At 38.9% G+C, this 14009-nt stretch overlaps 1 protein-coding gene across 1 annotated transcript in view; it reads left to right on the top strand.

The window, feature by feature from the left end:
• The window catches only part of LOC103203129 (sodium channel protein type 3 subunit alpha), a 115351-nt gene that overhangs the window by 21695 nt on the left and 79647 nt on the right, over window positions 1-14009 (top strand). The window contains exons 8-9 of the mRNA XM_007948320.2: window positions 12455-12596; window positions 13295-13501. Coding sequence (XP_007946511.1) covers window positions 12455-12596; window positions 13295-13501 — 349 coding nt within the window. The remainder of the gene's footprint in view (window positions 1-12454; window positions 12597-13294; window positions 13502-14009) is intronic.

The following is a 14009-nucleotide window of genomic DNA, read 5'->3' on the forward strand; positions in this document are numbered from 1 at the left end:
TTGTGATATATCCTTGTCAGAGCAGCACTAGGTAACCAAAACAACTATTATTCAAATTTATGCATCAATCACCAAAGCCAAAGATGAAGAAATTAAAGATTTTTATCAACTTCTGCAGTCTGAAATTGACTATATATGCAATCAAGATGTGTTAATTATCACTGGTGACTGGAATGCAGAAGTTGGAAACAAAGAAGAATCACCGGTAGTCAGAAAATTTGGTCTAGGTGACAGAAATAATGCTGGAGACCACATGACAGAATTTTGCAAGATTAATGACTTAGTCATTGCAAATACCTCTTTTCAACAACACAAACGGTGGCTATACATGTGGACTTCTCCAGATGGAGTACACAGGAATCAGACTGACTACATCTGTGGCAAGAGGCGATGGAAAAGCTCAATATCTTCAGCTAAAACGAGGACAGGATCTGATTGTGGAACAGACCATCAACTGCTCATATGCAAGTTGAACTTGAAGTTGAAGACAATTAAAATAAGTCCACAAGAGCCAAAATATGACCTTGAATATATCCCTTCTGAATTTAGAGACCATCTAAAGAACAGATTTGATGCATTGAACACCAATGACCAAAAACCTGAAGATTGTGGGATGACATCAAGAACATCATCCATGAAGAAAGCAAGGGGTTATTAAAAAGACTAGAAAAGAAGAAAAGACCAAAATGGATGTGAGAAGAAGACTCTGAAACTTGCCCTGGAGCAGAGGGTGGCTAAAGCAAATGGAAGAACGGGCAAGATAAAAGAGCTGAACAGAAGATTTCAAAGAGCAGCTCAAGCAGACAAAGCCAATTACTATGATGAAATGTGAAAAGACCTGGAGTCAGAAAACCAAAAGGGAAGAACATCCTTGGCATTTCTCAAGCTGAAAAAACTGAGGAAAAACTTTAAGCCGCAAGTGACAATATTGAAAGATTATAAGGGCAAAACGTTGAATGATGCATAAAGCATGAAAAGCAAATGGAAGGAATACACAGAATCACTGTACCAAAAACAACTGGTCAATCTTCATCCATTTCAGGAGGTGGCATATGATCAAGAATCAATGGTATTGAAGGAAGAAGTTGAAACTGCACTGAAAGAATTGGCGAAGAACAAGGCTCCAGGAATTGACAAAATACCCATTGAGATGTTTCAACAAATGGATGCCCCACTGGAGGCACTCACTTGGGTATGCCGAGAGACTTGGAAGACAGCTACCTGGCCACGTGACTGGAAGAGAGCCATATTTGTATCCATTCCAAAGAAAGGTGATCCCACAGAATGTGGAAATTATCAAACAATATCATTCATATCATATGCAAGTAAAATCTTCCTGAAGATAATTCAAAAACAGTTGCAGCAGTATATTGACAGAGAACTTCCAGAGGTGCAAGCTGGATTCAGAACAGGACGTGGAACAAGGGATATCATTGCTGATATCACATGGATCTTGGCTCAAAGCAAAGAATACCAAAAAGATGTTTACCTGTGTTTTAGTGACTATGCAAAAGCATTTGTTTGTGTGGATTCCAACAAACTGTGGATAACATTGAGAAGAATGGGAATTCCAGAACACTTAATTGTACACATAAAGAACCTATACATAGACGAGGAGGCTGTCGTTCAAACAGAAAAAGAGAACACTGCATTGTTTAAAATCAAGAAGGGAGTTCATCAGGGTTGTATCCTTTCACCATACTTATTCAATCTATATGCTTAGCAAATAATCTGAGAAGCTGGACTATATGGAGAAGAATATGGCATCAGGATTGGAGGAAAAATCATTAACAACCTGCAATACGCTGATGACACAACTTTGCTTGGTGAAAGTGAGGATGACTTGAAGCACTTACTGGTGAAGATTGAAGAATACAGTCTTCAGTATGGATTACATCTCAATATAAAGAAAACAAAAATAGTCACAACTGGACCTATAAGCAGCATCACGATAAATGGAGAGAAGATTGAAGTTGTTAAAGACTTCACATTGCTTGGTTCTAAAATTGACACCAATGGAAGCAGCAGTCAGGACATCAGATGACGTATAACACTGGTCAAGTCAGCAGCAAAGGAGCTCTTTCAAGTGCTGAGGAGCAAAGATGTCCCCTTGAGGACTAGAGTGTGCCTGACACAAACCATGATATTTTCAATCATCTCATATGCATGTGAGAGATGGACAATGAGTAAGGAAGACCAAAGGAGAATTGATGCTTTTGAGTTGTGGTGCTGGCAAAGAATGCTGAAGGTAACATGGACTGCTAAAAGAACTAACAAGTCTGTTCTGGAGAAGTGCAGCCAGAATGCCTTGGAAGGGAGAATGGCCAGACTTCGTCTCACCTACTTTGGTCATGCTGTCCGAAGCAACCATTCACTGGATAAGGATGTCATGCTTGATAAGGTGGAGGGTCAGTGAAGGAGGGGAGGGCTCTCAATGAGATGGATTGACACAGTGGCTGTGGCAAAGGGCTCAAGTCCAAGGATTGTGGAGCTGGCACAGTACAGGGCAGTGTTTCGTTCTGCTGTGCATAGGGTCGCTATGAGTCAGAGATGACTCGATGACACCTAACAACAACAACAGTAAAGAAGATAGCATTACATTGGCAAAGGACAGATACACAGATCAATGGAACAGAGTAGAGAGCCCAGAAATAATCACAAACAAATATAGCCAAATATTTGACAGAGGAGCAAATTGAATTCAATGGATAAAGGATAATCTTTTAAACAAATAATGCTCGAATGATTAAGGATCCACATGAAGAAGTATGAACCTAGATTTATATCTTATATGTAATATGAATCACAGATCTGAATGTCAATAAAAAGTTATAAAACTTCTTGCAAAAAAGTAAAGGAAAAATCTGCATGCCTTGGGTTTGGTGATGACTTTTTAAATATAACACCAATTTATGAAAGAAAAAATTAATCAGTTGGACTTCAGTGAAATTAAAAAAAAAAAAAAAGAAGCCTTTTTGCTTGCAAAACACAATTTTAAGAGAATGAAAAGGCAAGTCACAGACTGGTAGAAAATATTTTCAAAACACATACCCAATGAACAATTTGCATCCAAGATATACAAAGAACTCAAGAATACAAACCAATTACAAAGTAGGCAAAAGATCTGAATAGATTCTTGACTAAAGATGATGAATAAATGGAGAATAATTATATGAAAAGATTCTCAGTATCATTTATTGTTAGGAAATGGTAAATTAAAACAACAATGAGAAACTTCTATGCATTTATTGTTGTTGTTAGGTATGGTGGTTAAGTTTGTGTGTCATCTTGGCTGGGCCTGGTTGAGTGGCTGAGCAGCTGGTGGTAGTTATTCCCATGATGAGACTGGAAATCAACTCCATGGTGGGATCTACCACAAGCAGCTGAGTAGGGACGTGGTCTGCTTCCCATATATAAGCAGCAGCTTTGGGAATGGTCTCTAACTTATAGCATGCTTTAACCTTGCATGTAGCTGTGTCATTTGTTCAGCAGCCTGCCATGCTCTGCCCATCTTGGGACTTCCAGCGGACTTGAATTAGTGGCCTGCCATGTGGTTTGGTAACACTGGGACTGTGCCATTTTATTTGTCAACCTTGGGCTTGTTAGTCTCAGCAGCCAGCAGCTGTCTGAGTAAAGAAAAGCTTCTAGCTCCAGTGGGCCAGGAGCAGGAGGCAGAGTTGAAGCCCCTACAGCCTGGCACTTTGAATTTGGACTTAAAGCCTCCAAATTGTAAGAATAAACTCCTGTGTTTTAAGGCCATCCCATTTGTGGTATATTCCTGTCAGAGAGGCACTAGGTAACCAGAACAGAATATGGTATGGAGAGAGTGGGGTGCTGCTCTGACAGATACCTAAAATGTGGAAACAGGAGTAGAGTGCATCCTTGATCCAAGACTCTGGCAGAGAAACCCTGGCATGTGACATGAGAGATGACAGAAGCAGAGCCAAGAGACTGGCTGAGAGATATCAACAGAGAGAACAGCATGAGAGATGGTAGTAGCAGAGCCCAGAGACCAGCATTAAACAGCAACAGGCTTACCAGCCCATGGAGGAGAAAGCTGGGCGCCATTGGGTAGGTGGCTTCCTGGAGGAGTGGGCTGCCTTCAGGCATTAATTGGTAGAAGAGACCGGTATGAAATGGAGTAGCAGGTTGGCCAGCCCACAGAGCAAGAAAGCTGAGTGTCTTTTGGGCAGGAAGATTCCTGTCGGAGTGGGTTGCCCTTGGGTATTAATTGGCAGAAGCTGAGAGACCAAGCAAATGGGAAGCAGAGCTGCCTCAGTCTCAAGTGTAGGATCATGGCTTTTGGGGGTAGAACCCTCATAGCTCCCTAGGTTTCAAAGAGCCAGACCTTCACTAACTTGGTTCTGGAATGTGGGGCTGCTCGTTCATGTGAGCTAGTGGGATAGAGTCAAGCCACTGCCCAAGACTGAGGGGGCAGGGCTGCCATGCCCAAGAGGGAAAGGAACGGGGCCCGCCTGGCCAAGGGGGTGAGGTTGCTGCTCAAGAACTAGGGGGCTGTAGTCACCCAGTGGAGGAGATCTGTACAGATACCACCCATTGGAGATCTGTACAGCTTTCACGTTGACAAGGGGTGGAGTTAAGTTCATGTGTCAACTTGGCTGGGCCTGGTTGAGTGGCTGGGCAGCTGGTGGCAGTTATTGCCCATGATAAGACTGGTAATCAACTCCATGGTGGGATTTACCACAAGCAGCTGAGTAGCTGCTTTAGGGATGTGGTCTGCTTCCTGTATATAAGCAGCAGCTTTGGGAATGGTCTCTAGCTTATGGCATGCTTGAACCCTGCATGTAGCTGTGTCATTGTTCAGCAGCCTGCCATGCTCTGCCAATCTTGGGACTTTCAATGGACTTGAATCAATGGCCTGCCATGTGGTTTGGTAACATCAGGGACTGTGCCCTTTTACTTGTCAACCTTGGGCTTGTTAGTCTCAGCAGCCAGCAGCTGTCTGAGTGAAGAAAAGCCTCTAGCTCCAGTGGGTGGGAGCAGGAGGCAAAGCTGAAGCCCAAGGCTGAGGGGCTTTCACCAAGCCCCCAGAGCCTGGCACTTTGAACTCGGACTTAAAGCCTCCAAACTATAAGAGAATAAACTCCTGTTTGTTAAGGCCATCCCATTTGTGGTATATTCTTATCAGAATGGCACTAGGTAACCAGAACATTAGGTATCATCAAGATGGTTCAAACTCATAGTGACCCTATGTACAACAGAACGAAACACTGCTGGTCCTGTGCCATCCAGAATTGTCACTATGCTTAATACCATTGTTGCAGTCCGTATGTATATCCATCTCCTTGAGGGTCTTCCTCTCTTCCTCTGAATCTTTACTTAACCAAAAATGATATCATTCTCCAGGGAATGGCTCCTCTTCGTTACATGACCAAAGTACAAGAGTACAAAAGATCTCTCTTCTTCCAAGAGAGATTTGTTCATATTTCTGGCAGTTCATGGTATATTCAATATTCTTCACCATCACCATAATTCAAATCCTTCAGTTCATCTTAGGTTTTCCTTATTCACTGTCCAGCTTTCATGTATATATGAGGAGATTGAAAATACCATGGCTTGGGTCAAAAACTAAACCCAAGCCCATTGCCATAATGCCGATTCTGACTCGTAGTAACCCAATAGGACAAAGAACTCCCATAGGGTTCTATGGTTGTAAAACTTTATGGATGCAAACTGCCACATCTTTCACCCATGGAGTAGATGATGGGTTCCAACTGCTAACTTTTCGATACTAGCTCAATGCTTTAACAATCTTAGTCTTCAAAGTGATATCTTTGCTCTTTAACACTTTTGCAGCAAGCATGCCAAATGCAATGCATCCTTTGATATCCTGACTGGTGTTTCCATGGGTGTTGATTATGTATCCATGTTAAATGAAATCTTTGACAACTTCAATCTTTTCTCCACTTACCATGATGTTGCTTATTTGTCCACTTGTGAGGATTTTTGTTTTCTTTATATTGAAGTATAATCCATATGGAAGGTGTAGTCTTTTCTCTTTCATTAGTAAATGCTTCAAGTCCTCTTTGCTTTCAGCAAGCAAGGTTATGTCATCTGCATATAAGAGTTTATTAATTAGACTTCTTCCAATCCTGATGCCACATTCTTCATAGAGTTAAACTTCTCAGATTATTTGTTCAGCGTACAGATTAAATAAGTATTGTGAAAGGATATAACCCTGGCACATGCAGTATCCCCTTGTTCTGTTTCAATGATTGCTCCTTATGAACACAATTAAGTGTTCTGGAGTGTCCATTCTTCACAAAGTTATCCATAATTTTTTATGATCCACACAGTCAAATATCTTTGCATAGCCAATAAAACATAGGTAAACACCTTCCTGGTATTCTCTACTTTTAGCCAAGACCCATCTTACATAAGCAATGATATCCCTCATTCCATGTCCTCTTCTGAATCCAGCTTGAATTTCTGGAAGTACCTTACAACCATTTTTTTATTATTTTCAGCAGACTTTTACTTGCATGTGATATTGATATTGTTCAAAAATTTCCTTATTCTGTTGAATCATCTTTCTTTGGAATGGGCACAAATGCATATCTCTTCCAATTAATTGGCCAGGTAGCTGTCTTCAAAATTTCTTGGAATAGATGAATCAGTGCTTTTAGCATTGCATCCATTTGTTGAAACTTCTCAATTGGTGTTCCATTAATTCCTGAAACCTGTCAAGTTTGCCATACTGTGGTGGCTTTCATGTTGTTCTGATGCTAGAAGCTATGCCACCAGTAATTCAAATACCAGCAGAGTCACTCATGGTGGACAGGTTTCAGTGGAGATTCCAGACTAAGGCAGACTAGGAAGCAGGACATGACAGTCTATTTCTGAAAGAATTGACCACTGAAAACCTTATGAATAGCAGTGAGGCACTGTCTGATATAGTGCCAGAAGAGGAGCCCATCAAGTTGGAAGACATTCAAAATAAGACCAGGAAAGAGATGTCTCCTCAAAGTAGAGTCAATCTTAATGACATAGATAGAAAGTAAAGCTTTTGAAAGCTTCATTTGCTGATGTAGCACAACTTAAAATGAGAAGCAGCTGCAAACATCCATTAATAATCAGAACATGGAATGTACAAAGTATGAATCTAGGAAAATTGGACGTCATCAAAAATGAAATAGAATGCATAAAGATCAATATCTTAGGCATAAGTGAGCTGAAATGGACTGATATTGGGCATTTTGAATAAGGCACTCATATAGTCTATTTTGCTAGGAATGATAATTGAAGAGGAACGGCATCACTTGGAATGCCAAAAATAATATTTCAAGATTTATCCTGGAGTACAATGCTGTCAGTGATAGGATAATATCCATATGCATACAAAGAAGACCAGTGTATTCAAATTTTTGCATCAACTACTAAGGCAAAGATGAGGAAAACTAGTTTTACCAACTTCTGCAGTTGGAAATGGATCAAACACTCATCAAGATGAATTGATAGTTACTGGTAATTAGAATGTAAAAGTTGTCAATAAAGAAAAATCATTGGTATTTGGAAAATATGTCCTTGGTGACAGAAATGGTGTCAGAGATTACATGACAGAAGTTTGCAAGACCAATGACATTCATTGCAAATACATTTTTTTAACAACATAAACAATGAGTAGGAGCTCTGGTGGCATAGTGCCTAAGAAATTTGACTGCTAACCAGAAGACTGGTGGTTCTAACCCACCAGCCACTGCTTGGAAGGAAGATTGGGCAATCTATTTCCATAGTGATACTGCCTTGGAAATCCAAGGAGGGGTTGCTATGAGTTGGATCTGACTCAAAGGCAGTGAGTTTGGTTTCGGAAATGATGACTAGACACATGGACCTTGCCAGATGGAATGCATAGAAATCGTTAAATATCATCAGTCAGAATGAGGCCAAGGGCCTACTGTGGAATAGAGCATCAATTAATCATATGCAAGTTTAAGCTGAAGCTGAAGAAAATTAAAATAAGTCAATGAGACCCAAAATCAAACCTTGAGTATACTGCATCTGAATTTAGAGATCATCTGAAAAACAGATTTGAGGTATTGAACACCAGTGTCCAAAGACCAGATGAGTTGTGGAAAGACATCAAGGATATCATATATGAAGAAAGCAAATGGCCATTAGAAAGACAAGAGAGAAAGAAAGGACCAAAATGGATGTCAGGAGAGACTATGAAACTTGCTCTAAAATGGAGAGTAGCTAACGCAAATGGAAGAAATGATGATGTTAAAGAGCTGAACAGAAGATTTCAAAGGGTGGCTAGAGAAGACAAATAAATGATTATAATGAAATATAAAAAGATTTGGAATTGGAAAATCAAGAGGAAGAACATGCTTGGCATTTCTCAAACTGCAAGAATTAAACAAAAAACTGAAATCCCAAGTTGCAATACTGAAGGACTGTATGGGCAAATATTGAATGATGGAGAAAGCATCCAAAGTAGATGGAAGGAATACATAGAGTTAGTGTACAAGAACAAACTGGTCAACAGTCAACCATTTCAGGAGGTAGCATATGATCAAGAACTCACGGCACTGAAGGAAGAACTCCAAGCTGCATGCACTTATTAGAATGACTAAGAAAATAAAAATAATTGATAACACAGAACAATAGGAACTCTCATTCACTGCTGGTGGAAATATAAAATGGCACAACCATTTTGGAAGGCAGTTTGGCAATTTCTTACACAACTACTAAACATAGTGTTACCATATGATCCAGCAATTTAGCTACTAGATTTTTATCCAGCTGATTTCAAAATATGCTCACACAAAAACCTGCATGTAAATGTTTATGGTAACTTTATTCATAATCTCTAAAAACTGAGACCACCTTCAATAAATGGAGAAACAAACTGTGGTATATCCATACACTGGAATATCACTCAATGATAAAAAGAAATGAGGGATCAAGACAGATAAAGACATTGATGAATTTTAAATGCATATTGCTAAGTGAAAAAAAAAAATCTGGAAAAGCTACACAGTATATGAATCAAAGTTGGGGCAGCTGAAGAGGTGAAACACAGAGGATTCTTTAGAGTGGGATAACTAGTGAGTATGATTTGTAATGATGTATATAAAATATTAATTATTTATAAAAACTCAAAAATTTAAAGCACAAAGAAAGAGTCTTTAGGTATTACAAACTTTTATTAAATTATTTATAAGATTGGGAGGTCCCAGATTGGAATATAGAATATAACAAAAGATTCTAAATATATTACAAATGTATGAAACAACCTCACTGAACGAGGTGTGGAAATAAGTAACTTTGGAAATGAGTGGAGCTTGTAAAACTATAACTATATTCTAGTTAGGAGCTCTGGTGACATAATGCCTAAGGTATTTGACTGCTAACCAGAAGGCTAGTGGTTCAAACCCACCAGTCACTCCTCGGAAGGATGATTGGGCAATCTACTTCCATAGTAACACCACCTTGGAAACCCAAGGAGGGGTCACTGTAAGTCGGATCCGACTCCACGGCAGTGCATTGCATTGTGTTATACTCTAGTTGGTAAGATCATTTTCCATTGCATTATAGGTTAACAATTATGAAATCACTATGCATGCCCACTGTTGTTATGTGCCCTCCAGTCGGACCTGACTCATAGCGATCCCTCCTTGGGTTTCTGAGGCAGTATCACTACGGAAGTAGATTGCCCCATCTTCCTTCTGAGGAGTGGCTGGTGGGTTTGAACCGCCAGCCTTCTGGTTAGCAGTCAAGTGCCTTAGGCACTACGCTACCAGAGCTCCCTGCATTCCCCCTGGTATTGAGCAATTAAGTAAGCTGATAGTGCATGATGGGAGCCAGGTTTCTCACTGCTGGAGTGGGAGGTTAAGATAAGCAAGGGGAGAAGTTTAGAATCATCCACATTGTAATGGATTAGAGACATAAGTATGAATTTAATCTAGATTAACTTGATCTAGATAGAGATAGTTACATACAGAAATATTTTACACACATATTTAGATGACCCGCATATGGGAGTGTGTATGCATGAGTTGGTATAAACACATCTATCTCCTTGTCAGCTGTGAGGATCTAGAAGCAATGACACCCCAGTAGCAACAAACACAACTACCACCCAGAGCTTGGTTTATACAGGTATCCCCCACTTTTTGAGAGTTCACTTTAAGCCATTTCCGTTTTACAGAGACCTATATTAATACCAATTTTACTAACTGAAAGAAATCTAGAGAAAATGTTTGCTTTTATGAAGAAAGCTGAAAAGTGAAACTGACACTCAGCTTTTGTTTTGCAACAAGCTGTATAGAGGCAGCATGCACCCAGAGTAGCGAGATTTATCTCAGCATTAAGCCACCATAGCTTTAAACTGTGTCTGTGAACACTATACGTTGGTGTTACTTTAGGTTCTATGTGTATCTGGCATGATTTAGTAGATTATTTATTTATTTATTTATTCTTTGGTCTGGGAACACTCAAAATGTTCTCCCATAGAAATTAATGGTAATTGCTTCTTCGCTTTTTGCTATTTCGGCTTATGAAGGTTTCATAGGAACGCTCTACTTTTGGATAGTGAGGAAAACCTGTAAGACCATTCTACAGTAAAGGAACTAGGTAGATTTAGAGAAATGGCCATTTCTAGGACTGGAGTAAAAAGTATACAAAGTGAGTCTAAAGTATTTTAAAGTGCCAGGAAATAAGAAAGTGCTAAAACAAAAGTAAAGTACACACAACCATGATTATTTCAAAGGAATATAGTGTGAAACTGAAAAAGCTCTGAAAGACCAAAGCTGGAATAATTTGAAGAACAAAATAAATAATCATTGGATTATAATCCAAACTATAAAATAAATATCCATAAGTACACAATGATATAAATAAACGATTGAGTAAATACATAAATAAATAAAGAAGGATAGAGAAAATGTCCTGTGCAAAAAAATTCCAGGTAATTTATGTAGATACTCCACGATTAGGTGATAGATCCTAATCTCCATTCCTTAAATGTGGGCTGCTTATAGCAATTTTCTTCCAAAGAGATATGGTAAGGAAAAGGAGGAGGGTGAAAAGAACAACTTTACAGTGGAGAAACCCGACAAACACTACTTCAAGCCAGGCAATCAAGGTTACATCAACAGTGATAAATCATATTGATGGTATGTGCTGTTTTTTTTTTTTAATTATTATTATTTTTTCAGATAGTATATACTATTGATATGATGTAATGAAAATGACACTTTACCTCTGTGGTCTTCCTCCCAAACATTCATAGGCCTAGTCTAATCATGAAAAAAAAAAAAAGTAGAAAAATTACAATTGAAGGGCATTCTACAAAACACCTGACTGTCAAGGTCATATAAAACAAGGAAAGTCTAAGAAATGGCCACAACCCAAGAGTCTAAAGAAACAATGACTACTAATTAGAATGTGATATCCTAGATGGCATCCTGAAACATTATAAAGATATTAGTGAAACACTGAGGAAATCTGAATAAAGTATAAAAAAACAAGCCAAACTCACTGCCATCAAGTGGGACCAGACTCATAGCGACCCCTTCTTGGGTTTCCGAGGCAGTATCACTACGGAAGTAGATTGCCCAACCTTCCTTCCAAGGAGTGGCTGATGGGTTTGAATTGCCAGCCTTCTGGTTAGCAGTCAAGTGCCTTAGGCCCTACGCTCTCAGAGCTCCAAATAAAGTATGGGCTTTAGTTAATAACAGGAGTCCCTGGGTGGTGCAAACAGTGACCATGCTAGGCTGCTAACTGAAAGGCTGGCAGCTCAAGCCCACCAAGAGGAACCTCAGAAGAAAAACCCGATGATCCTTTTTAAAAAAATCAGCCACTGAAAAACTTATGGAGCACAGTTCTGCTGTGATGCATATAAGGTCACCATGAGTCAAAATTGATTCAATAGTAATTGTTGTTGCTACTGTTGTTTGGTTAATAATGTATCAATATTGATTCAAATGTACTATACCAATTTAAGATATTAGTAATAGGGGAACCTGGGCATGGGGTATATGAGCACTCTGTGTCTTATCTTCATAATTTTTCTGTAAATCTGAAACTGTTCTCAAATATAAATTTTAGTCAAAAAATTCTACATAAGTGTCTGACATAATGGCTCATTAGGTAGTTCCCTACCTTTTGGCTGCTTTCTTTTAATTTTTAGTAACTGATTCTTGCTGCTTTGCAAAGAGTGGGACATTGACAGTATCAGAATGTTTGGTACCCTTCTGCCGTTCTAGATGTCTATAAATCTGACTCCTTTACAACTAAGTTATCTATGTTTTCACAATAAATTTTGTCTGATAACAGTTTCACCATGAGCAATTTCCTAAAGTGCTCTGGAAACGAAGGCAAGACAATTCATCATAGAAAGCAACTCCAGGTTTTGACAATTCCTATAAATCAAAATCTATTGAAATTGCAATGCTGACCTTACCTCCATCTCTCTATCTCTCTCTTGTAGCCAGTGTCCTGAAGGATATATCTGTGTGAAAGCTGGTCGAAACCCAAACTATGGGTATACAAGTTTTGACACCTTTAGCTGGGCTTTTTTGTCTCTATTTCGGCTCATGACTCAAGACTATTGGGAGAACCTTTATCAGTTGGTAAGGTCCAGAGTACCATGAATAAAATTTATATGCATGAATATACATGAAATTATATGGATGGATACTTCTGTATGGACATCTTTAGAACACTATAGACTATAGAGGAGGGTCCAGTATAAAGTGAATGTGCTTAAGATGCCAATTGCTGATTCAGTCAGTACATACATATTGACAGCTTTTTATACGAAGGGCATTCTGCTAAGGGCTATGGAGGATGCAAAGAATGTTCATGACTTTGAAGAGTTCATTAACTCTCTGTGGTGAAAAAAGCAGCATGTGGAAAACCAAAAACAAAAGGAATTATATGAAAATCAAATTAAAGCTACAGTTAATTGGGGCCAGAGGAGGAGGGAAGAAAGAAGTCATCACTAGATGGGGGTGGAGAGTAGGTTGCCACGGAAATAGAACCCCACTGAAACAATATGCCCTGTATCATGGGCCCCAAGATAGTCATTGTAGTGGTGCTCAAATAGATATTATATATATATACTAATTGTATATGTATGTTTTTATACAAAAAGACATGAATTATTATAATTTTTTGTAAATTTTAACATCAAAAGAAAAAATCTTGATCAAAACACACTGGATACTAAATAGAATTAGTCATCTTACTAACTAACCATGGTAATCAGATCTTTGTTTTGAGACATTACATTAAAATACTGATTAAATTATCTCCCTTTTCCCCCTAGACGTTGCGTGCTGCTGGAAAAACATACATGATATTTTTTGTCCTGGTGATTTTCTTGGGCTCCTTTTATTTGGTGAATCTGATCCTGGCTGTGGTGGCCATGGCCTATGAGGAACAGAATCAGGCCACTTTGGAAGAAGCAGAGCAGAAAGAGGCTGAATTTCAGCAGATGCTTGAACAGCTTAAAAAGCAACAGGAAGAAGCTCAGGTACTGGGCAAAGCTTTATTTATTTCCTAATTTCTCAATAGAATTATTCTTGTACTGGAGAGGTCAAATTTGAGTTAGCTTTTCGTTGGTTTGAAGCCATATCTCAGAGATATTATGGGTGTGGCTCCAGAACACTGCAATAAAACAAATATCACAATAAAGCCAGTCACATGATTTTTTTGGTTTCCCAGTGCATATAAAAGTTGTTTATACTATACTGCAGTCCAGTAAGTATGCAACAGCATATGAAAAAGTTTGAAATATTTTGAGAATTAGCAAAAATGCGACACAGAGACACGAAGTGAGCACATGCTGCTGGAAAAATGGCATTGACAGAATTGCTCAATGCAGGGTTGCCACAAACCTTCAATACAATTCAGTACAATATCTTGAAGCACAATAAAGTGAAGTGCAATACTATGAGGCATGCCTGTACAGGCATTGCCATTAGAAAAGAGAAAGATATTCAGGCCTAAAATTATTTCTGATGCTGATGTGAAAGGAATTC

Source organism: Orycteropus afer, unplaced genomic scaffold (genome assembly GCF_000298275.1).
Source record: "Orycteropus afer afer isolate SDZICR_OR568_19922 unplaced genomic scaffold, OryAfe1.0 scaffold00001, whole genome shotgun sequence".
Lineage (NCBI taxonomy): Eukaryota > Metazoa > Chordata > Mammalia > Tubulidentata > Orycteropodidae > Orycteropus > Orycteropus afer.